Raw genomic sequence first — 27894 nt, 5'->3', positions numbered from 1 at the left:
GATGCTAGAAAATCTCCTTGGGTCATTGCGGCAATGACCTATCGCAGAGATTCCATGCGAAAAGTGCCGCACCTGAACATGCTTGTTGAGAAGCTTGAGATTCAGGATGCGCCGGAAGGAACCGTCCTTCTTGGGGACTAGGAAGAGGTTGGAGTAGAAACCTTTGAACCGTTCCCGGGCGGGAACCGGTACAATTACTCCGTTGGCCTGCAAGGAAGCCACGGCCTGAGAGAAGGTGGTGGCTTTGGAGCAGGGGGAAGCGGACAGAAAAATCTGTTTGGCGGGCTGGAAGAAAATTCTATCCTGTAGCAGTGAGAGATTATATCTCTCACCCACTGATCGGAGACGAGTTGGAACCACACGTCGCCAAAGTGGGAGAGCCTGCCACCGACCAAGGACGATGCTGGCGCAGCCAGATAGTCAAGAGGAGACTGCCTTAGTGGCAGCGGCTCCTCCGCTTTTTTGAGGACGCGGCGTCGTGCGCCAGCTGGGTTTCCGATCCTTGGCTGAGGTAGTGGACGAAGCTGAGGGCTTAGAGGATGACCAGTTAGAGGAACGAAAGGAACAAAACCTCGACTGGTTCCTGCCCTGGACAGGTTTCCTGGTTTTAGTATGTGGCAAGGAAATACTCTTCCCATGAGAAGCTTCCTTAATAATTTCACCCAGTTGTTCACCGAACAGCCGGGACCCAGCAAAGGGGAGCCCAGCAAGGTACTTCTTTGAAGAAGCATCTGCCTTCCACTCTCGAAGCCACAAGATCCTGCGGATAGCGAGGGAATTAGCGGAAGCCACCGCCATGCGGTGAGGAGCCTCCAGAATGGCAGACATGGCATAAAATGAAAAAACCAAAGCCTGGGGAATTTAAGGCAACCATTTCGGGCATAGAGTCCCTGTGAGGGAATGCAACTCTTCCAGAGAAGCAGAGACGGCCTTAAGAGCCCATACCGCTGCAAAAGACGGGGAGAACGAGGCCCCTGCCGCCTCATATACAGATTTGGCCAGAGGGTCAACCTGGCGGTCAGTGGGATCCGTAAGTGAGGTGCCATCGGCCACAGATACAACTGTCTGGGCTCTAGACACTGGAGGATCTACCTTTGGTGAATGCCACTCCTTGACCACCTCTGGTGGAAAGGGAGAACGGTCAGCAGAACTACGCTTTGGGAAGCGTTTGTCAGGACAGGCCCTGGGCTTGGTCACAGTGGCCTGAAAACTGGAGTGGTTAAAGAACACACTCCTTGCTCTCTTAGGTGAGGTAAACTGGTGCTTTTCTACCAGAAAGGGTTGCTCCTCTAATACTGGTGGATTGAGGTCCAGTACAGAATTAATGGACGCAATCAAATCACTAACATCTGCATCACCTTCGGTGAGATCAATGGGGCACATGGAGGTAGCGTCCGAGCCCACAGTAAAAACATCCTCCTCATCCTGCGATTCAGCTCGTGAATCAGAGCCGCGGGACGAGGAAGGAGAGGAGCCCCTGCATCGCCTTTTAGGAGGACGGGGTCTGGGACCAGATGAAGAATCCTCTGCGAGCTCTCTTGAGCGAGCCATAGCAGCAGGGGCACCCTGAGAAGGGGGCTGATGCATGCTCAGCAGAGTCCGTGACAGCTGTCCCATGAAGTCAGCAAAGGACTGGGAGATAGACTTAGAGAAGGATTCTACCCAAGCCGGGGGTTCAGCCACCGGAGCCGGAGCAGCCGGAGGAACCACTGGGGATGAGACCTCAGACTGAGGCACCACCATGTTAGAGCAGGCATCACAATGTGGATATGTGCTCGGTTTCGGCAGTATGAGCTGACATGCAGTGCATATTGAGTACAGCCTTGCAGCCTTGCTCCTAGTGAGAGACATGCTGCTGAGGTGGAGGTTCTGCAGTAAAGAACACACTCCTTCAGAATGACCCCCAGAGAGTACAAGAAAGTCCACAACCAGAGGTTGTGGCCGTTTTGTGTGCCCTCCGGATTCCACAGCTTGGACCCCCAGACAGATGCAGAGCTGCAGCAGCCAGCGCCAATAAGTGTGTGAACGCTGATAAAATGGCGCCGGAGTGAGGAGGGGGGGCGGAGGATTAGTCCAAGAGCGGGAACCGGAGGGCCAAGGGGATATACAGGGGAGGGAAACATCTCCTCAGAGAGGAGTGTCCTCCCCTCTGCTGAACGGCCGGTGGGCGGCGCCGCACTGTTCCCCTGCATGACTGACATGCAGGGGCAGTGAAACCGAAAGTAGGCCGCAGCTGAAGCCGGGGCCTAGATTTTTCCATGCGGCCGACGAGCAGGCACCCTCGGCGCGGTTCTCAGGAAAAAACCAGAGAACCGGCCGGAAATCACAACAAGGTGAAATAACACACTCTCCCCACAATAAATGTACAAGGGACCCCTGAATAACGTCTCAATACTTAGCTTATGAGACGCAGGGCCAGGTCCCTGAGAAGTGTGCGCGCCGTCCGGTAGGATCCTGAAAGGGCTGCGGATGGAGACCGGTCTCCTGCAAAGCAGTGAGAACCGTGATGGCTCCCACTTCAAGCCAGAGCCTCAGAGGATGGTGAAGGAGCGCAGCATGTGAAGGCTCCAGCCTTGTAAAATCAACCTTAACAGCACCGCCGACACAGTGGGGTGAGAAGGGACATGCCGGGAGTCCAGATTGGACCCGCTTTTCTTCCAAATCTTTGAAATCAAAAAGTAAAAATCAAAAATCATGATGAGAATGCATGTGTGTGTGTGACCTCCTGAACACAAAGCATTGAACTGGTTAGATCTGTCATCCAGGGGGTGTATATGCTCAGAGGGAGGAGCTACACTTTTAGTGTAGTACTTTGTGTGCCCTCCGGAGGCAGAAGCAATACACCCCATGGTCTGGGTCTCCCATAAGGAACGATGAAGAAAGGCCCAGATGCACCAAGGTTGACCCACCAGCTATACATTTTCTTTTGCTAGATTATTAAGAACCCAGACCACGCCGCTTCCCCACTTGTTTAGTTAATACCCCTAGGAAATTGACCCTGCAATCGCTTCTTCTATATACTGATGATCTGCTATGAAGTCCAGACAGACTGGGCTTCCTTAAAGCATTAACAAACTGATTATCGGGCAGCCTTCAGTGAGCCTCTGACTGCCATGTCAGCCCACTGGCACCCCACAATCGCATTTCAGAGATGTTAATGGGCACCAGAACACTTACCCACCCCACCAGCACTGTGACACTTAACTGCTGCTGTTAATCTCAGACAGCACATTTATGTTTTTGAATAGCAACGATCATAGTTAATTCGGTCACTGCTGTTAGCAGCAGGTGTGGGACGTGTAACGCAGCCTGCACCTGCCGAATATGAGCAGGCTCAGCTCCTGAGCCCGCTCTATGCACCTGTGTCCCACATGTAGGGAAGGTGTTAACCCCAAATCTACTCTATTCCCATCCAGATATACAAGCAGCTGTTTTGGGTATATTTGTCCTAAAAAATGCAGCAGTTTTGCTGCAATTCTTTGCAAAGATAGAAATGTATCAATAAACCCTAAAAACATGGCAGAACTTAGTGGTATACACTTAATTAAAAGAAATGTTGCGTTACTTACAGGCTTGTCATTCTCAGAAGGTAGCTCAAACAGGCACCGGAGTTTTGAATCCATCAATTCCTCCGGCTTCGCTTCTTTCCACTAAAAAATTGAAGAAAGCTTTATAGAAGCATATGTAAATCTGTCACATATCCATCCGATATAGAATGGATAGGCTAGCTGCCTTGTCTAGTGGAGGGCTAAAGTAGCTGAAATTCTACTTGTGGTCTCATCTGAGACTTGGACTGCTGATGACTTGATTATCCATGCTTTACACTGCAGCTTTGATTGTTCAGATGAGCTACTGTCTACACTGTGTAACCCAGGAAGTCTATGCGTGGAGAGGTACTCCCATTTACACCAAGGAAAGATTGACAGGAACTTGAAAGCAACTAATCCACTAGTGAAAGAGTTATTTCCAAGTAACTAGTGAAAAAGTTATTTCCAAGTAAGTAGGCGAAGTCTCTAGTAATTTGACCTCTGCTAAATTCACTGTCTATGGGACGGAGGGACCAAGGCTGGCACAACGATAAGGTGGTTTCAGCAGTCCCATAGATAATGAATAGAGTAATCAAACTTGCGCATCTTGACTCTAATAAAGATGGAGGTCTGCGTGATTTGGTTTCCTGCTTCCACAGACCTGTCTTTAGGATAGCTGGGGTCTGACACATTGGAATGGCATAACTTGGGAACAACGCTTAAAGGGGTTGTCCACTCTTCTGACAACTCCTTCTCAATCACTATGTTTCCCTCCTATACTCATCTCTGGTGCCGATGCTATTCCAGAGGTGACCGCACTGGCTCTCATGGGGCTCGCGTAAGTAACATTATGTTGCACATTTTCTGCGGTCAATAAGCAGATGCTTCACTCTCCATCCTTCGGGCAAATTGGACATTCGGAGGCAGTCAGAGCAGTTACAGCTCTCACTTCCTCCAGATGTTCGCCATGTCCGAAGGAGGGAGAGTGAAGCGGCCGCTGACTGCCCACAGGAATCACACGACACAACAATGAGGCGAGTACAGCTGTGATCTTTGTTGGAGGAAACAGTGATTGAGAACAAGTTGTTCAAGTAGTGGAAAACCCCTTTAAGAAAAAAATCCTTTCTATGCAGGCACGCACTAGATACATATATCTGTATGTATAAATATACTGGAAGTGGCCAGATATACAGCGCCGTACTGCTATCAATAAGGAATGTCTGAAGATATGCTAAATTAACATAACATTTGCACACATTCACCGACATCTACAATACTTGCATTTGCAGTGTCATGATAAAAACATGGTCTATATACTTACAACGGCTTCCATGTCGGAGGTGTCTGGCGGTGCATACATGGACTGAACCATGAACTTATGCTTACTTTTCTCATTAGGATCGTAATCAAAGGGTTGAAGCATAACTAAAAATAAAAAGGAAAAAAAGGGTTAAAATTTATAGATGCAATACTCTTGATAAACCACAAGAGGGCAGATATTTCATAATGCTTAGGCTATGTGCGCACGTTGCGTAAAAACATGCAGTTACGCTGTGCTTTGTAGCGCAGCGTAACTGCATGCGTCCTGCGGCCCCTGCACAGTCTATGGAGATTGTGCAGGGGCCGTGCGCACGTGGCGTCTAAGAGCGCAGCGCTTCGGCTACTGCCGAAGCGCTGCGCAAAAAGAAGTGACATGTCACTTCTTTCCTGCGCTTTGCCGGCAGCTCCTGCTCTGTCTATGGGAGGAGCTGCAGGCAGAGCGCATGGAATCGGCGCTCACTACGGACATTTCTGCAGCGATCTAAAGCGCACATGTGCTCTTCAGATCGCTGCAGAAATTTCTGCAGGGCTTGTACGCAACGTGCGCACATAGCCTTATATAGATGAGGCGATTTCAGTTCTGACTCTCCGCAGCCGTATGGATGGTGCTCTCCCAGGTCATGTTTTCTTGGTTCTTCAGGTTTTTTTGATGCCGCGATCATGACGGCTTTTTTTACCTTCCACTAATGAAATTTACTGGGTGGAGCATTTTTGGGAGTGACCGCATAAGTGAAACTGATAAACATATGAATTAAAAGAGCACACCCAACTACATAACTACATGTGTGCAGATGAGGACGTAACCAGTCATCATACAGGAATGTCGGATTAGGAGCCGGGTTTTCATGTCTTGCTTGAATATTGAAATGAAGAAGAAAAAACACAGATAACATAGCATAGTAAGTATAGCTAAGCTTGATCATTCTCCTGCCAGTCTGTGGGTACCTTCCAATGACGACATATCACCCCAGAGGGTCAAAATTGGCTGCTTTGATGAAAACACTGCAAGCTATGCCTTTTAAGGGAAACAGTCAGCAGGATTTTCACCCCCCAAACTATTTATATGTGCATGTAGTTCTTTCAAAGACAATTCCAGCAATACCTTTATATAGCCAGTCCGCACCACCTTTACTGACAAATCAGCATTTGAATTGTTATGCAAATGAGGCTTGACAGCTATGGTAGATCTGAAGCCTCTGTCACTCCAGATCTATTCCCCACCCAGCAGCGTCTCCTCCTGCTTGACTGACAGCAACTATGTTGTGTGAAAACAGGCAACGGCGTCATCAGTCAAACAAGAGGAGGGGTGTTTTGGGAGGGGAATAGAACTGGAGTGACGGTGGCTTCAGATTTACAAATATCTCCTTCAGCCTTTTTAGGGAACTTGAACCTTTGTTTGTCGGATTGCTTATATCATATAATGCAATACTATGGTATTGTAGCACATACAGAAAATCACAGTCTCCTATGAAGCCTAGCTATGGGCTGAGCTTCACAGGAACACAGTCATAGCAAGCTCCCGGCAACCCAACAGCACCCTGTGATTAAGCATTATAGATTGACAGCGGAATCTAAGGGATTCAATGAATCACAGTTCATCTTCGCTGCTGTTAGAAGCAGATGGTGACTGGGTACCACAGCCACCATTAGAGATGAGCGAACCTGAGTGATCTGCTTATGGCTGGCTATTTGTGAGCGGAGACTCAAACTGCCAATCAGGTACTTGCTCCGGGGTTCGGGTCAAGCTCCAGCCAGTGGAGCCTCGGCTCCTTGGCTGCCGGCTAACCGGTTATCCACGGAACCGCTCATCTCTAGCCATCATCTGCCTATACACCCTCTCCTCACAAAAAAAAAAAAAAAAATCATCATGTTGCCATTACCAGGTCTTTTTTACTGCAAAATGAAAAACAGTACCTAATGAAGGCTGTAGTCCTCCACATATCCAAGAGGAACAACTGTTGAAAATTCATGCCCATCTTACACAATTAGATGAAACCTCTTTACTCGGGGAGAAGTTGATGGCATCAAATCCAGCTTTTCCATTTGAATTACCAAGGACTCACCAGATACATTGATGGAGGAGCCGGCATCGAGGACCCCACTGTTAGGTCGCACACAGTACCGGCGAGGTGCCGTGGTCTTCACTTTGAAACAAACGTTTTTTTCTGTGGGGTTCATGAGTTTCAGGTTCGTTGTTACGACATCTGTGAACGGCCCTGTAACAGAGACAACGGAGCTGTAAGAAGGGGCTGGAAATAAGACCTTCATCATCTTCACCATCATGAAATGTGCCAAAAACTGCCCTCAACAGAGCTAAGCACTGAAAGTGCCAATATGTCTGCAGGGTGCCCTGTGTAGGGATCTGATCATCAATACATAGACCTTTGTTTAGCCTGGGTGCAAGCTGAGAGCAGGATTGGTTACATATGGGGCGCAGCCTCTGAAACGACCTTATTCATAGACAGCAAGCAGAAACCTTGAAAAATGGAATTTACATAGCAAATTAGGGTCTACCGGACCATTAAGAAGTTCATATCAGCTACTGGAGTGTTTAGCAGTGCTTGTGGGTCTATAAATCTGTCGATAATGGTTTATCAGTGCAAAGACATTAAAATGCCATAATTCCCTGCTCACAGTTGTAGTGAGGAGCAGGAGCTCAGTCTAAGCTTTCTCAGCTGATCATCTTGTGACACTTGTAGGACAAGTTTTTGTCAACGTGTCCTAATATTTGTTAATGTGCTACACATCACAACCAGGGTGGGCCTTCTGGTGAATAACACTCTGCGAAATGCCTTCTGTTAGTGCCCCCCAACTAGTGTTGAGCGGACCCGGATCGGCAAAATCCGGATCTGCACGGTTTGAGCGGCAGTTCCGAGTCCGACCCGGACGCAAGATTCCGGGTGAACGACCCGGATTATTGCCAGTCCGCTCAACTCTACCCCCAACCTCATACACTCAACAGGCAGAAAGTGGTCAAATTATAAGCGCCAGATACACTGGGCTCCACACAGGGCCATAAGTAACAAAAAGTTCATACAATTCGCAAATAATAGCTACGAACATAAAGTTAGCAATTAAATAGTGCCACGTAATTAAAATTAAGAACCGTGGTGGTCACAAGTCTTGGGGTCCTTGATCACACAGCCCTGCTCACTAAATATAGCAAATAAATAGGGTATGGACAGACGGCACTTGGAATATAGAGAAGATATAAACAGAATGACAAAAAGCCGCAAGAAAATAAGAATGAAGCAAATTCTTCATTGGTCACAATACGAGAGGACGTAGGAAGTGATGAGCGAGCACTACCATGCTCAGGTACTCATAACGAGCAGTCGGGCTCAAGTCGAGTATCGAGTATAATGGAAGTCATTGGGAATCGCAAGCATTTTTCTGGAAGATCTTCCAGAAAAATACTTGAGGTCCCAATTGACTTCCATTATTCTAAGTAATCTAGTTGAACAAGCATCCAATCTGCTTGTTTCAAGTACCAAAGCACCCAAGCATGGTAGTGCTCGCTCATCACTAGACGTAGGTTATTAGAAAACCAAAAAATTCCAATATACATATGCAAAAAATCTAGCCATTGGCAAAGCCTTAACATGCTAAGTCTTAAAGGGACTCGTAGCACTTTTTTTTCCACATATGGAAGCAGTGGTATGGCTTTTTAGGAGATTTTTGTCACATGAAAATAATAATTTTTGGGGAGAAATCCGATGTGCCCAGCCATGTAACATTCAGTCTAGATGCCATATGTAAACAATAATGGCGGTGCCCTGGGTGAAAAGCAGTCCAAGTGCAGTGACCCACCCCCAGCGCACTTCCATCCTCATTTGCATATGGCTTCTACAATATATTTCTCATCGCTGGCACACTGGATTTCTACAAAAGGGATTAAAATAGATGAGCACCTACACAGTCATACCTCTACTCCCATAAGTAAAATTGTGTTCTGGTTAAAAATAAACCATCACACATATTTTCCATATTGTCACATCCAACAATTGCCATCTCCACGAATCTAGGGCTAGTAATTGAGTCAGTCCTAAAATAAAGGGTTGTTTGTCTTCAGAGAGAATTGGGCCACAGGCAGGTAATTGCATTGAAATAACATATGGGGCAATACCTACCTGCTGAAGCGTTTATCACCCCATGCGAGGTGAGCAATGCTAGATGTGAGGAAATCTAACCACTGTGATGGCCACTGGTCATCAGAATGAGGTAACCCAGTCCCCATTGCTAATCTCAGCTTGGCCGGAGGAGTTTGATGCGAGAGGTGGCTGAGCATGTGTGTTACAGTTTCACTCAAAGGCACCGGTAAAAACGGCCGACTACAAAGTGGAAATCTGGAAATGATGGTTACCCACCGTCTCATGTCTCGCCTCTGGCCTATGCTTAAGGGCAGATTTTTACCCAAGGTGATTATCGCCTTCAATGGGTTTTTACGGATTAGAAAATGCATGGCCTCTTTCCTCCAAAAATAGCTCTACACCTGTCCATAGGAGGCGTAGTTCCAATATTACACAACTGACTGATAGGTGTGGGGCTGGTTCTGATGAAAGTTGCCATGTTTTTCAAATCTACAAGTACAAGAGGGAACACCTAGACCTTAGAAAAAAAATCTTTAAAAAAAAAAAAAAAAAGCACAGATTACCAAGACAATACCGCCAGCCAGCAAAAGGAATGTGGCTCCTAAAACCTTAATATATCGAAACCTGCCAAACTAGATTCTCAACCTAAAGCATGCTCACTATCTCAGCAGAGCACACATTCTCCAGGATCTCTCCACACTATCACTTACAGGTCATCAGTTTTCTAGCTGGATCAATACATGAATGCTAGTCTAACCCATCATCAAAAAGCACTAACTACATGGAGGAACCAAAGCCAGTTCAGCTTCCTCAGACGGGAGGCCATTAGATAGGAGACAAGTTATGGAGCCAAGGTCCTCCTCTAGATCGTAAAGATATCCCACATTAGTTTAGTGCAAACTAAAAAGACACAAGTATTGGGACATATCCTAATCACTGAATTAAAGTATTTTATTCAGTCTCATTGTCACAGATGTATAAATCCTGCACCTAGACATGTAGTCTGCTGTTACAAAGCGGGGTCGCTGAGATGCCATCCATAAAAGTCATCAAAGCTCTGCTGACTCAATAACTGAAAAGTACAAACTTTTTGGGCATTAACACCAAGGCAAAACTTGTGCACCAGGAGCTTCATAACGTGGGTTTCCATGGTTTAGTAGCTGCATGAAAGACTTACATCACCAAGCACAATGCCAAGCGTAGCATGGAGTGGTGTAAAGCCGCCATTGCCGGACTATGGAGCAGTGGAACAGTGTCCTCTGCAGTGATCAATTACATTTCAATATCTGCCATCTGCTAGAAGAACGTTGTCAGCCTGACTGCAGTGTCATCTGTAATATTTGGTGGGGAACTGAATGCTATAGGGTGCATTTCAGGGGTAAGTCTGGGCTTTTTAGTTTCAGTAAAGGGATACAAGGCATTTTGGTCAATTGTATAGTTCATCTTTGAGGGAACTGTTTGGGAACTGTTTGGTGGGGGGGGGGGGGACCATTTTCTGTTCCCTATGACTGTGTCCCAATTCACAAAGTAATATCCACACAGGTATGGCTGGGGGAGTTTGGTGTGGAAGAATATGACTGGCCGCCCAGAGCACGGACCTCAACTCCACCCAACCCCTTTGGGATTAACTAGACAGAAGATTTTGAGCCCGGCCCTCTGCTCTGACCTCGCAAATACCTTTTTGGATAAATCGGCAAAAAGTTGCACAGACAACTTCAAAATTTTGTAGTGTGTTTTCCCAGAAGAGAAAAAGCGGTCATAAAAAGGCACCAACTCCATATTAAGGCCTACGGATATAGACCGAAAGGTCATTAAAGCCTCTGTAGGCGTAATGTGGAGGGAGCACAATACTTTTGTCCATAAAGTGTATGACCCAATCCAATAAGTGAGCAAGAATCAGATCAATGTGCTATTGAGAAGGTCCTCAATCACAGAAAAGTAAAAGAACAAATCTTGTGAAAGAAACCATTGAAAAGGTTACACTGTGCTCTGTGATAACCATGCTCTTATATCTATAAAGGGATCACACAGGAGCCTTGATCACCGCTCCAAACCTTTTCTGCCCACCTCAGCAATGTCAGGCCTATTTATAACAGTGCAAATGGTCTCCCACTGGATATAGCACCTTCTATATTAGCTGCAAGAAAAAAAAAAAATAAAAAGAAAAAGAGGACTCAAAGAAGGTCAAAAGTAATCAATGCAAGATATAGATCAAACATGGCGGAAGGCAATATACCAGATGTGTAAATGAGACTGACCCTGGCGTACGTCGTCACACAATATACCCATAACCTGCTTGATGTAGACCTCTTTAAAATGTTTTAATCATGTAACTACCCCATAAGTCACATATGACTGTGCGTCTCTGCAGGGGATGAAGAAATGATATATCAAATAACAGTAATTATAGCAACAAATACCAATCTGTATTAGATATAACAATTTCGCCATTATACTTGTAACACCGAGGAGGCCCCTGGTAAGGACCCCCTAGGGCAGGAGCCTACTCCATGGAACATGCATGATAGGAGGAAGGAAGGGAGATCAGGCAACAATATGCATGTAAAAAATATATTTTTATTAGATAAAATCGCATAAAGTCAATTGGTACAAAAATCGCATAATAGGGACAAGTCAAGCATAAATGTGAGAATATAGGAAATGGTAAGAAGTGTGGGCAACCAATGCCACACAACCTGCCCGTATACAATACAAAAGTAGATATGTGTAAGGCCGTCACATTCCAAAGTTATATAGCGTGGCGATTCTGTAACAAGGTGACAACCCCATGGAGAAAAAACACAATACAAACAGCGTCGGCCAACCATGAATAGTGAGATCCGGTTTATTGGGACATTTAATCATGAATGGGACACGATGAGGGGAACCCTTGAGAGACACTGGCCGGGGTATTGTTTACCGAGCCCACCTTGGCCGGAGTGCTTCCTGGGAGACCCCTCATGACGGCTAGACGGGCGAAGAACCTGGGGGATCTTCTCGTCAGGAGCCACTATATTCCCCCTAGACAAAATCCTTTTTGGTCTAAGGGTCCCCTCTGGGGCTGCTTCCCATGCGGCCATTGTGCCGCATGTGGCAATATCATCAGGGCACCTACCTTTGCCTCTTCGGATGGTAAAAAGGTGTTCTACATTAATGATTATATTACATGCAGTACCACACACGTGGTTTACTACGCTACATGCTCGTGCTCCCTGATCTATGTTGGACTCACGTCCCGTGAGCTCCGCATTAGGGTCAGGGAGCACGTGAGAGACATTCTCGCGGCTGCCTCAGTGGAGGACACCACTTTGTTGAAAACATTGCCCCGCCACTTTAGAGCTGTCCATAACTGTAGCCCCAAATCCTTACAGATTAGGGGCATTGATGTTATCCACGGGGGTGTTCGGGGCGGCAATCTACGCAAGATTCTCGCTCAGCGGGAGTCGAGGTGGATTGTCTCCCTGAACACCCTCGTGCCCTTTGGTCTAAATGAGGTGGTCAGTTACGCTCCATTCTTATGACGATTTTTTCCTCCTCTATATTCCATCCATGCATGTCTTATTGGATGGACTGCGGAGTGGAGTTTTCTCATTCCACAGTCTTAGTAAATTAGCTTTTCCTTGGGTCCCCTGTGCCACACATGTATTGTGTGGCACAGGTGATATCTAGTTTTTACAAGTGGTTTATGGTGGGCTTCCTCATTTTTAACTGTGTTTGCTTTTATTTGTTATTCACTTTTTCCCTTTATTTTTGTCTTTAGGTCCTTTTTATCCCCCCTTCTTTAGGACATGAATACCCTTCTACTACACATTGGCCCCTTTTGTGTCATTGGTGGTCTTACAGTTGAATTCCTTGTCTCATCTTACTGATTGTAATACATATATATTGTACGACCGCCAGTGTATGTGTTTTGCGGTCACCTGACTGTGTTGTTGCGCGTCCGTCGGCGTGCTGACTGCGACCGGCTGCTGGGAGCGAGCCTGACTGGCGCGCGCCCCCGGGTACCATAGTGACGCGTCCTGTGGTCCCGCGCGTGCGCCGTACACAGCAGGCTTTCTGTTCCCTGCCGCCCTCTGTACTCCGGCGCCGGCGCACGCGCAGTGTAAACTTTACAAATCAGGCTGATTGTACACACTTGCTGGCCCCTAAATAAAAACTGTGCATACACGTAGCATTAACACCTCCTTTTGATAAAGCCATAGGCGAAACAGCTGTCAAGGAGGCTCCCTGCCTCTACAACCTGCCCCGTCACACTACTCAGGTATTGTCTAATTGCCTTGCCTTCCTTGCACACTGGGTCACCCATGCTGGGATAAATCCATTGTGCATACTTATGCTGGGATACGGTTCTCTTCCCTCATCCTAGCCTGGGTGTCCCTGTGGCATGGTGTTATCACTGTTATTTGGTGTGCCTGCATGGAGAAAGTGTACCCTGACACTTGCCTTTAGACTTAGGATATTGTGATATCATGACATGGTGATATTGTGATGATGCTATGATGTTATGATATTGACACACAGCACGTTGCTGCATGCATATGTTTTTTCTCCATGGGGTTGTCACCTTGTTACAGAATCACCACGCTATATAACTTTGGAATGTGACGGCCTTACACATATCTACTTTTGTATTGTATACGGGCAGGTTGTGTGGCATTGGTTGCCCACACTTCTTACCATTTCCTATATTCCCACATTTATGCTTGACTTGTCCCTATTATGCGATTTTTGTACCAATTGACTTTATGCGATTTTATCTAATAAAAATATATTTTTTACATGCATATTGTTGCCCGATCTCCCTTCCTTCCTCCTATCATGCAATCTGTATTAGAGCGGTGTCTTCATTGTAGGGTGATGGTATGGAGCGTGATCAGGGATCTAGGATTTTTGATAATTTCTTACGGATACCTCTTGCTTACATTTTGTTGATCATCTAATAATCTGTAAACTATAACGTGTACGTGCTTCAATCAATGGTTTTGATTAAGTGACCGGTTATCACACGGCTGCAGAAAATTACATGGGTATGCTCATAGGGAGGTTCTGGGCCAAAATTTGCTGCAAATCTGCTTACAAGCAGCACCCTATTCACTTGAATGGAAAAATGCCCCTATACTTCCAGTCATGGCAGAACCTGTGTCAGGTGAACTTTTGGGATTTTTGTACGCAATTTTTACTCAGACTTCATTAATTTTCAGGCAATATGTGGGAGATAAGAGGGGAAACAGATCCGCTCTGCTCTGTAGACGGAGTGGGACTGCCAACGTCATACTGGTTGACTGCTAGTTCTTCCAGTTAAGAAAAAAAGGAGAGGAATTCTCCAGCATCCACGGAAGGTACAGGTAAGTGAATTAAAGTCTTATTGAAGAATCATAAAAAACAGATGTGGAGCCAGATGTAAAGCACCATGATACACACAGGGGAGGATAATCCTACGCACATGAATAAGGTGTAGTTTCGCCGAAACGCGTAAGACTTCCCCCTACTTTTTTTCTTCTCTGCAAGATTCCGTCCTAAGTCAGGACAGCTCTGTGCACCGGCTGTGACATCCTCCGCCAAAGTGGCTGAGCTGATCTATGTTTTCAGTTCCCCCAGTTAGGTACCGGGAACCGCTGTCAATCATAAAAACGGATGTTCCGCCTAGTCTACAGAACAAATCGGATAAAAAGCCTCCGCTCTGTTGATTAAGCCATTTTGGGCGCTGGTAGGAGTGGATTGTGACCTCTCTGTGCTGGAAAGAATGGAGCCAGGCACAAATTTAAAAAAAAAAAAAAAAAAAAAAAAAGTAAAAATGTGCCTAGGCACTAAACAGGCAGGTAGTTACCACCAATCTGCCTGTTAGTGTTTGGGGCAAATTATTTTCTAAGTCCCAGATATACCCTTTAAGAAGTGACATACACATTCTTCTGCTGACTGCGCAGGATCAAAGCCGCCAAAGCAAAACTACCCCTAGCGTCTACCTGAAGCGGCTTAGCCTGGGATCTTGGCGCCCTCGGTGCCTGTGCCAGCATCTAGATGACACTGTGTGCACATATCCTAAGGCTCTATGCCCACGTGTGCGTATTGCATGCAGTTACGCTGCGTTCTGCACTGCAGTGTAACTGCATGCGTCCGGCATCCCCTGCACAATCTATGAAGATTGTGCATAATCCATGCCCACCTGGCGTTTTACAATGCAGCGATTTGCATGCTGCCAAATCGCTGCGTTCTAAAAAGCAACATGTCACTTTTCGTGCGCTTTGCATGCGGTCTCCAGTCTGCCTATGAGAGAGGCAGCATCCAGAGCGCACAAATTCTGCAGTCACCAAAGTTTCAGAACGGAGCTTTTCAGCTGCGCTCTGAAGCGGACATGCAGTGACAAAACGCTGCAGTGCACAGCGTGGGCACATAGTCTAAAGCAGACGTGGGCAAGGGGCGGCCCGCGGGCCACATCCGGCCCGCCTACTCTCTGTGACCGGCCCGCCTGGCTCAGGGCGTCCTTGCTGGCCGGTCACCGATGAGGGCAATCCGACCTGTTGTTCGGAGCTCCAGGCGACCCGTGGTCAGATTGCCCTTATCACACGCTGCGTGCCGGCGTGCAGGGAACAGAGGACAGAGGACAGATCCTGCAGCGCCGCACACACAGTGCAGCAGCGGAACGCAGGAATCTGTCCTCTGTTGCTTGCCGGCACTTTCTCTGTGACACACGCGCGCGCCTTGATGTCGTCAGTACGGCGCGCGTGTGTGTCATTTGAAAAGTTCCCGCCCGGCAGGAGAAGAAGATGCAGCAGCCGGGGCCTCTATGGAGAGAGGAAGCAGCTCAGCGGGGGGCCGTACAAGAGAAGAAGGATGTCAGCAGGAGCCCGTACGGAGGTGCCTGAGGAGGGAAAGGTGAGTGGTGACTAGTAACCTGAGGGGACAAGGGGGGGGGGGTAACTGGTGAGTAATATTTGGGTGTAGTGATGTAGTATATGGCAATGTAGTTTTACAGGTGTAGTATATAGGGGTCTAGTGTTGTATATGTGGATGTAGTGATGTATATTACAGGTGTATGAGAGATAGAGATGGTATTATAACTGCGAGTGGTACTGGAGTTACATCGGGTACCACGTGCTCTCTCCCCGCCCCCTGCAGCGCCATACCGCAATTACAGGGCCTGATTGCATTTCTCCGGTACCTGTTTGAATACATGTGACAGGTACCGGAGAAAACACGAGTCTGTGAAATAAAAAGATTTTCCATATTTACCTGCTTTCTTCAGCTCTGCTGCCTCCCGCTCCTGACCACCGCTCATTCATTGATTATTCACCACACTCAGGACCTGGAAGCCGGAGCATCGCGATGACAGCACCGGGCACAGCACCGTTGAGGACATCACCGCAGGGACAGGGGAGTATTCTGCAAGCACAGTGACCTCCAGGAGGTCATCAGAGTTTCCAATGAACTCTGATGACCACCCTGCGACACCCACGCTACAGCTTCATGGGTTCATCAGAGTTCATTGGGAACTGTAACGAGTCCCCGAGATGCTCCGGCTTCCAGGTTTTCAACACACACACACACACACACACACACACACACACACACACACACACACACACACACCTGTATACTCACCCAGCGATGTGGTCCCCAGCGCTGTCCCTGCTTCCAGCTGCTCACTGCAGTGAATATTCAGTGAGTATAATTACCAGCGATAAGGAGCGGGAGGCAGCAGAGCCAGAGGCAGCAGAGCCAGAGGCAGCAGAGCCAGAGGCAGCAGAGCCAGAGGCAGCAGAGCCAGAGGCAGCAGCGCTGGAGAGAGGTAAATATAGAAAATCTTTTTATTAAAAAGACCCGTGTTTTCTCTGGGACTTGTCACACTGATGTCACACAGATCACATCTGTGTGCGGTCCGTGTGACACCCGTGCTGCCGGAGAAAAAAACGGACACAGTCCGTAACTTACTGTTTGTATATGAAGGGATAGTATATATAATGTATACAGTATTGGGTAAAACTGAGTTAATTATATTAGTCCGGCCCTCTAAAACCATCCCAATTTCTCATGCGGCCCCATGGGAAAATTAATTGCCCACCCCTGGTCTAAAGCTACATTCCCACGATCAGTGTTTGTTGACTTATTGACACTGCAGAATTTCTGCACCAATTTTATACTTTTAGGGTAAGTTCACACAGTGCATATTTCGCGGCATTTTTGTGCATTTTTCGGGTGCGTTTTTGGCCTCAAATCTGCATGACTTTGCTTCCCCAGCAAAGTCTATGAGTTTTCATTTTTGCTGTTCGCACACAACTGTTTTTTTAAGCTGCGTTTTTGAGCTTAAAAAAAAAATGGACATGTCAATTCTTTCCTGCGATTTTCTGCTTTTACCCTCCATGCAACGCATTGGAAAAACGCAGCAAAACGCAGAGATCAAAAATGCAGCAAAACGCAGCCAAAAACGCACTAAATCGCGGTAAAAACGCATGCGGTTTTTTTGCCGCGGGTGCGTTTGTGCGTTTTTAGCAGCCAAAAATGCACAAAAACGTAGCGTCAAAAAAACCCAGCGTGTGCACATAGCCTTAGCTTATTTGCGTTTTTGTCTGCGCTTTTTGTCGCATGAGTTTTGGTCTCAATACAGTTGATTGAAACACAGGCAGCAGAGCAAACAGGAGGTTGCCAAAAGCAAAGAAACAGGTTTGTTATTACAGATCATAGTGGTATAAAATCACATTTAATTATAACCTTCATCATATCGTAAGAATCCCTAGAACCGCCCACGTCCCAATACACACAAATACAGACACACAAAATTATATATATATATATATAGCCAGATAGAGGGTAGAAATATATTAGATAGATTATAAAGATTCTGCCCCCGCCCCACCCCCCCACACATTATATACTTACACCCTCTAGTGCCTTTCATGTGGCACTAAAGAGTGTTTAGCCTGAGTTAAGCTAATAAGTTAGATAAAACAGCATGGAATTCCACCTATTTTTGATAACCAGCAAAGGTAAAGCAGAGCTGGGTGCTGGTATAATAAAGCTGGGAAGGTCCATGGTTATTGGGTCCTTCCCAGCCTAAAAATACCAGCCTATAGCCGCCCCAGAAGTGGCGTATCACATTAAATATGCTGTGGAATGGATAAAAGGACAGCCGCTCAGTTTTCGTAATATAAAAAATAAGCACGGTGGGCATGAGATTTCTTTTAACCTCATTCACTTTGCTTGTACTATAAAAGGCTGTGATTTCATGCAGCGAAAACATCGTGGGCAAGTACCCCTAGACCATGTTCCCACATCCTGCAACACTGCGATTTTTCTGCCTACTTTCACAGGTGTCTGCACAAAAATACGTAGTTGACAACACTCCGATTATTACATTTTACTTTTTCTTTTTTTGTTCAGATTTAACACCTTTTAGGCCCTGTGCGCACTAGGCGTTTTTACCCGCGGTTTTGCTGCAGAAATTTCTTGAGAAATGTTTGAAATCTTTGTGCAGACATTTCCCAGCAAAACAAATGGGAAAAAAAAAATAGGTGTGCGCACACTGCGTTTTTTCCTCAAGAAAATCCTTTGTGAAGATTTTCTTGAGAAAATGTGCATGTCACTTCTTTTCCGCAGGTACCTGCGGTATACGCCCGGTATTTCACTCCATTCACTGTAATGTAATCGCGAAATTCCAGGGGTATACCGCAGGTAGCAAATGATGTGTGGTATACCCCCGGTATTTCACTCCATTCACTGTAATGTAATCGCGAAATTCCTGGGGTATACCGCAGGTAGCAAATGATGTGTGGTATACCCCCGGTATAGCCGCGATTTACCTGCGGTAATGCTCATCGCTCCCTGCGGTTTTGCAGGAAGTGAGGTCATTATGACAGAAGAGGAAGCGGAGCAGAGTAAACACAGACGTCACACTCCCTGGACGCCACACAGAAGCGCTTCCGTGTGACCTCCAGGTACCTGTGCAATCTGTGTCCCGCTCCGGCCCCGCGGCTGCCAGCACAGCAGTGTCAGCGTCTGCCCGCAGTATCAGCAGCTTGTCACCCTACAGCGCAGGCAGACACTGACACACAGCAGTGCGTGCAGCCGCGGGGATGACGGGCGCTGCCGTCAGGAGGTGAGAGATCATTACCTGCTGTGACGATCTCCTGCCTCTTGACGTCACCGCTGTCACTGCAGTCTATGCCCGCGACTCACTAGCGGTGAAGTCACGGGCTCTCGCTATACTGCCGAGAACGCGGCGGGCATAGAAGGCAGTGACAGCGCTGATGGCAGGACTGCAGGAGATCATCACAGCAGGTAATGATCTCATCTAACCTCCTGATGGCAGCGCTCGTCATCCCCTGCAGTGACCTGGGCTGACCTATTGATGTTAGCTCAGGTCACTGCATTACTCTCCCAGCCAATGGGGAACCTTCTGTTCTTCACTTACTGGGACAGTAACTATGGTATGGATCGTCGCGGGGACCCCGCCCCCCTTATTGGATTACGCCGGACCCGGATTTGATTGTTCTTGTCAATAAATTGGTGAAAGAGGGAATATGGGGAGTGTTTTTTCAAATAAAACTTTTTTTGTTGTCTATTTTTTATTTCTTACTGACTGGGTTGGTGATGTCAGGTATCTGATAGATGCGTGACATCACAAACCCCAGGGCCTGATGCCAGGTGACATTACACATCTGGCATCAACCCCATATATTACCCCGTTTGCCACCGCACCAGGGCAATGGGATGAGTTGGGGCGAAGCGCCAGGATTGGCACGTCTAATGGATGCGCCACTTCTGGGGCGGCTGCAGCCTGCTATTTTTAGGGGAGTGTCCAATAACAGTGAACCTCCCTAGTTTGAGAATATCAGACCCCAGCTGTCCGCTTTACCTTGGCTGGTGATCCAATATGGAGGGGACCCCGTGTTTTTTGTTTTAAAATTATTTATTTAATGTAAAATAACAGCGTGGGGTGCCCTCTGTTTTGGATTACCAGCCAAGGTGAAGCTGCCAGCTGTGGTCTGCAGGCTGCAGCCGTCTGCTTTACCCTAGCTGGCTACAAAAGATGGGGGCACCTCACGTCATTTTTTTTTAATTATTTATTTTTTGGCTAAATACAAGGCTAGGCACCCTTTAGTGCCACATGAAAGTCACTAAAGGGTGCCAGCTTAGAATATGCAGGGGGTGGGACATTATATAGGTCTTTCTCATCTATCTATTCATCTATCCATCTTTCTCTCTATCCATTATCTGTCTATTGATTATCTATATTATTTATTGCAGTTCAGCATAAAAAAAAACGCAGGGACCAACCTGCGGAAAAATCGTTTTGGTGCGTTTTTTTACCGCAGGTGTGGTAATCTTCAACTCCCAGAAGTTTCTCAAGAAATTTTCTTGAGAAAAATCCCTTTTCTAGTGCGCACATAGCCTTAGAATGTTTTTATTTTTTGTGCAGAAACGCAACGGGGATTTTACATGTGATTTTACAAGTATCATTAATATCCACAGTTCCAATCTGCCTCTAGGCACACAGTGAGCAGGGGTCGTCATAAAATCACATCCACCTTGTGTGACCTGTAGTAGGATTTCCTGCACAAAAAGAGCAACGTGAATAAAATGCAGCGTTTACGCCACATGGGCTGAAGGACGGAGAATTCAGGAACATCAAGTACCGGATTGTCAGACGACGGAGTGAGAGACTTTCTATTCTATATATCTATACACACAGAATAAAGACATATTGGATTCCACAGTGGGGATGTGGCGGTTTTCACACTTCATAAATACTCGCAGTCTGATCTCGCACATGCTGCTGTATGATAATAAAACTCGCCAAGTAATGTAATTAGCATGGACGAGGCTTGGCTACAATTACACAAGTTGGCAACCGTTGCAAGTTTATTTATACGAACGCTACTTTAGAAAGCCTCGCTACGCCTCCCCCCATGGCTCCTTTATCTGTCAGCTAGGCTCACCCAACCTTAGCGAGGTAGGAGAGAAACATGAGCCCTGTGTGGGAAACAAAAGCCAGAAATTTCATTTTACAAGAAGCAGGTAATGAAGGAGTGGCGTGCAGTGGGGGAAAAAAGTGCCACTTCTGTCCACTACCACAAAGTGCACACGTAACCTTACATAATAGATATCACCATGGGCCCCATGTCAACACTGCCTGAGAAAAGACGAGACCTTGTTACCCATAGCAACCAGAGAATGTACCCAAAGCCATGAACTATGGAGCCATATTCAATTCATGTGTATGAGGCCTAATGTCAGTTTTAAGTCCCTATCGATGAGGCAATCACCATTTTGCATCCTACGGTATTAAATTAATCAGTGGGAACTAACCATATTACAGGATTATTCCCATCTGCAAAAATGGATATTGTTGAGTAGTGCAATTTTTCAATTTACCACTTATTAAAATATTAAGCCATTCGCTATACATTAACAGGGGGTTTTTTTTATAGCTCATTGCCTTTGAGACCAACCACTGCTGCCAGACAGCTAAACATGCACAGCACTTACAAGCAGGGCTGTGGAGTCGGTAAGCCAAACCTTCGACTCCGACTCCGACTCCGACTCCTCAAATTCTCTTGCACCGACTCCGACTCCGGCTCCGACTCCGGCTCCTACATATATTGCTTATAGTTAGGTGAAAAATTTATTGTAGTACATGAATATGTGTATGTGAACATCCGACATTTTTATGATACAATAATCAAGATATTTGGATAGAACATAAAATATATTTATTGGAATACAACTTTAGAACACAAAAAACTGTAATAAATTGTAAATATGTAATACACTATGTAATATACAGTAGATTACATATATATCTTGTGTGTGTGTATATACACTGTATATATATATATATTATATATATTACATATATTACATATTTACAATTTATTAGTTTTTTTGTGTTCTAAAGTTGTATTCCAATAAATATTTTATGTTCTATCCAAATATCTTGATTATTGTATCATAAAAACAATTAAATGTCTGATGTTCACATTGTACTACAATAAATTTTTCACTTAAATATAAGCATTATACTAAATGTTGTTATTTAGTAAAATATTCAGCACATTCTGCATTGCACTCCTGTCCCCAATTTATTATATATTTTAGGAGTCGGAGTCGGTGCATTTTATACCGACTCCGACTCCGACTCCGACTCCACCAAAATGAGCTCCGACTCCGACTCCGACTCCACGACTCCGACTCCACAGCCCTGCTTACAAGCTTGTTTTTCTTGAGCTTACAAGCACTGTTCTGAGGCTGGTTAGGATTGTTAAACCAAACTGTTACCTCCCATTGAGAAATGAGCGAACAGAGGTTCGGTCTTCGGACCGAACAGGGACTTTACAAAAAAACAGAATTTGGATTTGGTGATTGGGTCCTTTACGCAAGTGTGAGCATTGCTGGGCTTGGGAACGCTCAGTGCTCAGTCCAGTGTGAGTCACCTGCAGTGTTTGATCAGCTCGTACCGGGGGTAACAACAGCATGATCGGATGTAGTGTGCACAAAAAAATAAAATAAAAAATTAGATGAAGGGAATTTTGTTTACTTACCGTAAATTCCTTTTCTTCTAGCTCCAATTGGGAGACCCAGACAATTGGGTGTATAGGCTATGCCTCCGGAGGCCGCACAAAGTATTACACTTAAAAGTGTTAAGCCCCTCCCCTTCTGCCTATACACCCCCCGTGCTCCCACGGGCTCCTCAGTTTTGGTGCAAAAGCAAGAAGGAGGAAAAAGAATTATAAACTGGTTTAAAGTAACTTCAATCCGAAGGAATATCGGAGAACTGAAACCATTCAACATGAACAACATGTGTACACAAAAAAACAGGGGCGGGCGCTGGGTCTCCCAATTGGAGCTAGAAGAAAAGGAATTTACGGTAAGTAAACAAAATTCCCTTCTTCTTTGTCGCTCCATTGGGAGACCCAGACAATTGGGACGTCCAAAAGCAGTCCCTGGGTGGGTAAAATAATACCTCGTAAGAGAGCCGTAAAACGGCCTCTTCCTACAGGTGGGCAACCGCCGCCTGAAGGACTCGTCTACCTAGGCTGGCATCCGCCGAAGCATAGGTATGCACCTGATAGTGTTTCGTGAAAGTGTGCAGGCTCGACCAGGTAGCCGCCTGACACACCTGCTGAGCCGTAGCCTGGTGCCTCAAAGCCCAGGACGCGCCCACGGCTCTGGTAGAATGGGCCTTCAGCCCTGAGGGAACCGGAAGCCCAGCCGAACGGTAGGCTTCGAGAATTGGCTCCTTGATCCACCGAGCCAAGGTTGATTTGGAAGCCTGTGACCCTTTACGCTGGCCAGCGACAAGGACAAAGAGTGCATCCGAGCGGCGCAGGGGCGCCGTACGAGAAATGTAGAGTCTGAGTGCTCTCACCAGATCTAACAAGTGCAAATCCTTTTCACATTGGTGAACTGGATGAGGACAAAAAGAAGGTAAGGAGATATCTTGATTGAGATGAAAGGGGGATACCACCTTAGGGAGAAATTCCGGAACCGGACGCAGAACCACCTTGTCCTGGTGAAAAACCAGGAAAGGGGCTTTGCATGACAGCGCTGCTAGCTCAGACACTCTCCGAAGTGAAGTGACTGCTACTAGAAAAACCACTTTCTGCGAAAGGCGTGAGAGAAATATCTCTCATTGGCTCGAATGGTGGTTTCTGAAGAACCAGCAGCACCCTGTTCAGATCCCAGGGTTCTAACGGCCGCTTGTAAGGAGGAACGATGTGACAAACCCCCTGCAGGAACGTGTGTACCTGTGGAAGTCTGGCTAGGCGCTTCTGGAAAAACACAGAGAGCGCTGAGACTTGTCCCTTAAGGGAGCCGAGCGACAAACCCTTTTCCAGTCCAGATTGAAGGAAGGACAGAAAAGTGGGCAAGGCAAAAGGCCAGGGAGAAAAACCCTGAGCAGAGCACCACGACAGGAAAATTTTCCACGTCCTGTGGTAGATCTTGGCGGACGTTGGTTTCCTAGCCTGTCTCATAGTGGCAATGACGTCTTGAGATAATCCTGAAGACGCTAGGATCCAGGACTCAATGGCCACACAGTCAGGTTGAGGGCCGCAGAATTCAGATGGAAAAACGGCCCTTGAGATAGCAAGTCTGGTCGGTCTGGTAGTGCCCACGGTTGGCCGACCGTGAGATGCCACAGATCCGGGTACCACGACCGCCTCGGCCAGTCTGGAGCGACGAGGATGACGCGTCGGCAGTCGGCCCTGATCTTGCGTAACACTCTGGGCAACAGTGCCAGCGGAGGAAACACATAAGGGAGCTGAAACTGCGACCAATCCTGAACTAAGGCGTCTGCCGCCAGAGCTCTGGGATCTTGAGACCGTGCCATGAACGTCGGTACCTTGTTGTTGTGCCGGGACGCCATGAGGTCGACGTCCGGCATGCCCCAGCGGCAACAGATCTCCTGAAACACGTCCGGGTGAAGGGACCATTCCCCTGCGTCCATGCCCTGGCGACTGAGATAATCTGCTTCCCAGTTTTCCACGCCTGGAATGTGAACTGCAGAGATGGTGGAGGCCGTGGCTTCCACCCACATCAAAATCCGCCGGACTTCCTGGAAGGCTTGCCGACTGCGTGTGCCGCCTTGGTGGTTGATGTATGCCACCGCTGTGGAATTGTCCGACTGAATTCTGATCTGCTTGCCTTCCAGCCACTGCTGGAACGCTTTCAGGGCAAGATACACTGCCCGTATTTCCAGAACATTGATCTGAAGCGAGGACTCTTGCTGGGTCCATGTACCCTGAGCCCTGTGGTGGAGAAAAACCGCTCCCCACCCTGACAGACTCGTGTCCGTCGTGACCACCTCCCAGGATGGGGGTAGGAAGGATTTCCCCTTCGATAATGAAGTGGGAAGAAGCCACCACCGAAGGGAAGCTTTGGTAGCCTGAGAGAGGGAGACGTTCCTGTCGAGGGACGTCGGCTTCCTGTCCCATTTGCGTAGGATGTCCCATTGAAGAGGACGCAGGTGAAACTGCGCGAAAGGAACTGCCTCCATTGCTGCCACCATCTTCCCCAGGAAGTGCATGAGGCGCCTCAAGGGGTGTGACTGGCCTTGAAGGAGAGATTGTACCCCTGTCTGTAGTGACCGCTGCTTGATCAGCGGAAGCTTCACTATCGCTGAGAGGGTATGAAACTCCATGCCAAGGTATGTGAGCGATTGGGCCGGTGTCAGATTTGACTTTGGAAAATTGATGATCCACCCGAAACTCTGGAGAGTCTCCAGGGTAGCGTCGAGGCTGTGTTGGCATGCCTCTTGAGAGGGTGCCTTGATCAGGAGATCGTCCAAGTAAGGGATCACCGAGTGACCCAGAGTGGAGGACCGCTACTACAGTAGCCATAACCTTGGTGAAAACCCGTGGGGCTGTTGCCAGGCCGAACGGCAGTGCCACGAACTGCAGGTGTTCGTTTTCTATGGCGAAGCGCAAGAAGCGCTGGTGCTCTGGAGCAATCGGTACGTGGAGATAAGCATCTTTGATATCGATCGATGCAAGGAAATCTCCTTGGGACATTGAGGCGATGACGGAGCGGAGGGATTCCATCCGGAACCGCCTGGTCGTTACGTGTTTGTTGAGAAGTTTCAGGTCCAGGACAGGACGGAAAGACCCGTCCTTCTTTGGGACCACAAACAAGTTGGAGTAAAAACCGTGACCCTGATGCTGAAGAGGAACAGGGACCACCACTCCTTCTGCCTTCAGAGTGCCCAGCGCCTGCAGAAGAGCCTCGGCTCGCTCGGGAGGCGGGGATGACCTGAAGAATCGAGTCGGGGGACGAGAGGTGAACTCTATCTTGTAACCGTGAGACAGAATGTCTCTCACCCAACGGTCTTTTACCCGTGGCAGCCAGGCGTCGCAAAAGCGGGAGAGCCTGCCACCGACCGAAGATGCGGAGTGAGGAGGCCGAAAGTCATGAGGAAGCCGCTTTGGTAGCGGCACCTCCGGTGGCCTTTTTAGGACGTGACAGACCGCCATGCGTCAGAGTTCCTTTGATCTTTCTGAGGCCTTTTGGACGAGGAGAATTGGGACCTGCCCGCGCCCCGAAAGGACCGAAACCTCGACTGCCCCTTCCTCTGTTGGGGTATGTTCGGTTTGGGCTGGGGTAAGGATGTATCCTTTCCCTTGGATTGTTTGATGATTTCATTTAAACGCTCGCCAAACAATCGGTCGCCAGAAATTGGCAAACTGGTTAAGCGCTTTTTGGAAACAGAATCTGCCTTCCATTCCCGTAGCCACAAGGCCCTGCGGAGTACCACCGAATTGGCGGCTGCAACCGCCGTACGGCTCGCAGAGTCCAGGACAGCATTAATAGCGTAAGACGCAAATGCCGACGTCTGAGTGGTTATGGACGCCACCTGTGGCGCGGACGTGCGTGTGGCTGCGTCAATTTGCGCTTGACCTGCTGAGATAGCTTGTAGCGCCCATACGGCTGCGAACGCTGGGGCAAAAGAAGCGCCGATAGCTTCATAGATGGATTTCAACCAGAGCTCCATCTGCCTGTCAGTGGCATCTTTGAGTGAAGCCCCATCTTCCACTGCAAGTATGGATCTAGCTGCCAGTCTGGAGATTGGAGGATCCACTTTGGGACACTGAGCCCAATTTTTGACCACGTCAGGGGGAAAAGGATAACGTGTATCCTTAAGGCGCTTAGAAAAACGCTTATCTGGACAAGCATGGTGATTATGGACTGCCTCTCTGAAATCAGAGTGGTCCAAAAACATACTCGGTGTACGCTTGGGAAACCTGAAACGGAATTTCTCCTGCTGAGAAGCTGACTCCTCCACCGGAGGAGCTGAGGGAGAAATATCCAACATACGATTGATGGACGCAATAAGGTCGTTCACTATGGCGTACCCGTCCGGAGTATCAAGATTGAGAGCGGCCTCAGGATCAGAATCCTGATCAGCTGTCTCCGCATCATCAACCAGAGATTCCCCCCTCTGAGACCCTGCACAATATGATGATGTCGAGGGAAATTCTAAGCGAGCTCGCTTAGTCGGTCTGGGGCTGGGGTCTGTGTCAGAACCCTCAGCCTGGGATCCATGAGATACCCCGGGAGGACATTGTTGGTCCAGCTGAGGTGGGCCAGGGAACAAAGATTCAACAGAGTCCCTGTGCTGAGATACCGGCCTGGACTGCAAGGCTTCTAGTATCTTAGCCATAGTCTCAGAGAGTTTTGCAAACTCCGTCCCCGTCACCTGAACAGTGTTAGCAGGTGGCTCCCCCTGGGCCCCTCTTAGCAGAGGCTCCGGCTGAGTAAGAGCCACAGGGGCCGAACAGTGCACACAATGAGGGTCAGTGGAACCTGCCGGTAGCGGGGTCGTACATGCGGCGCAGGCAACATAATAAGCCTGTGTTTTGGCACCCCTGCCTTTCGTGGGCGCCATGCTATTATCTTCCCTGAGTAACACAATAGGGTATATAGCCAGAAATCAACTGTGCACCATACAGTGTAAAACATATATACCATAAACATATAATGTTACACTACTGCACAATGGGGCTAGCACCACAGGTGCTGCTTACCACCCGCCTAAAGCGGTTGTGAGGCCACCAGAGTCCCTGCCTGGGTCTCCCAGACTTTGTCTCCCTCTGCAGCGTCCGAGGAGCTGACAGGAATGGCTGCCGGCGTCCTGAGGAGAGGAGGGAGCCGTGGGCGTGACCCAGAAAGAGCGGGAACTGGTGCCCACACTGTGCACAGTGAGAGGGGTGGAGTATGCAAAGCATGCTCCAGCCCTCAGTGCTGCTCGTTCTGTGCAGCGTCCCGCCCTTCCCCTGCCTGTCAGGGCTGTGGGCGGGAGGAAAGGAAACTAGGCCGCAAAAAAGCCGGGGACTCTAGTAATAAACGTGGCCGCCGTAAAAGCGCGGCCGGCGTGAAAGTCCCCGGCGCACTACAAGTCCCAGCCGCGCCGCAGTGTTTCCATGGCCGCGGCGGTCAGTGCGGCAGTCCCTATACATAAACACACT

At 47.7% G+C, this 27894-nt stretch overlaps 1 protein-coding gene across 1 annotated transcript in view; it reads right to left on the bottom strand.

Annotated features, from left to right (window-relative positions):
* VAPB (VAMP associated protein B and C) overlaps positions 1 to 27894 on the bottom strand; it is a 99654-nt gene that overhangs the window by 49917 nt on the left and 21843 nt on the right. The window contains exons 2-4 of the mRNA XM_075350355.1: positions 6911 to 7063; positions 4849 to 4952; positions 3570 to 3650 (exon numbers count right to left, since the gene is read on the bottom strand). Coding sequence (XP_075206470.1) covers positions 3570 to 3650; positions 4849 to 4952; positions 6911 to 7063 — 338 coding nt within the window. The remainder of the gene's footprint in view (positions 1 to 3569; positions 3651 to 4848; positions 4953 to 6910; positions 7064 to 27894) is intronic.

This window comes from Anomaloglossus baeobatrachus, chromosome 5 (assembly GCF_048569485.1).
Source record: "Anomaloglossus baeobatrachus isolate aAnoBae1 chromosome 5, aAnoBae1.hap1, whole genome shotgun sequence".
NCBI lineage: Eukaryota > Metazoa > Chordata > Amphibia > Anura > Aromobatidae > Anomaloglossus > Anomaloglossus baeobatrachus.
This window is presented reverse-complemented; position numbering and strand designations above follow the sequence as displayed.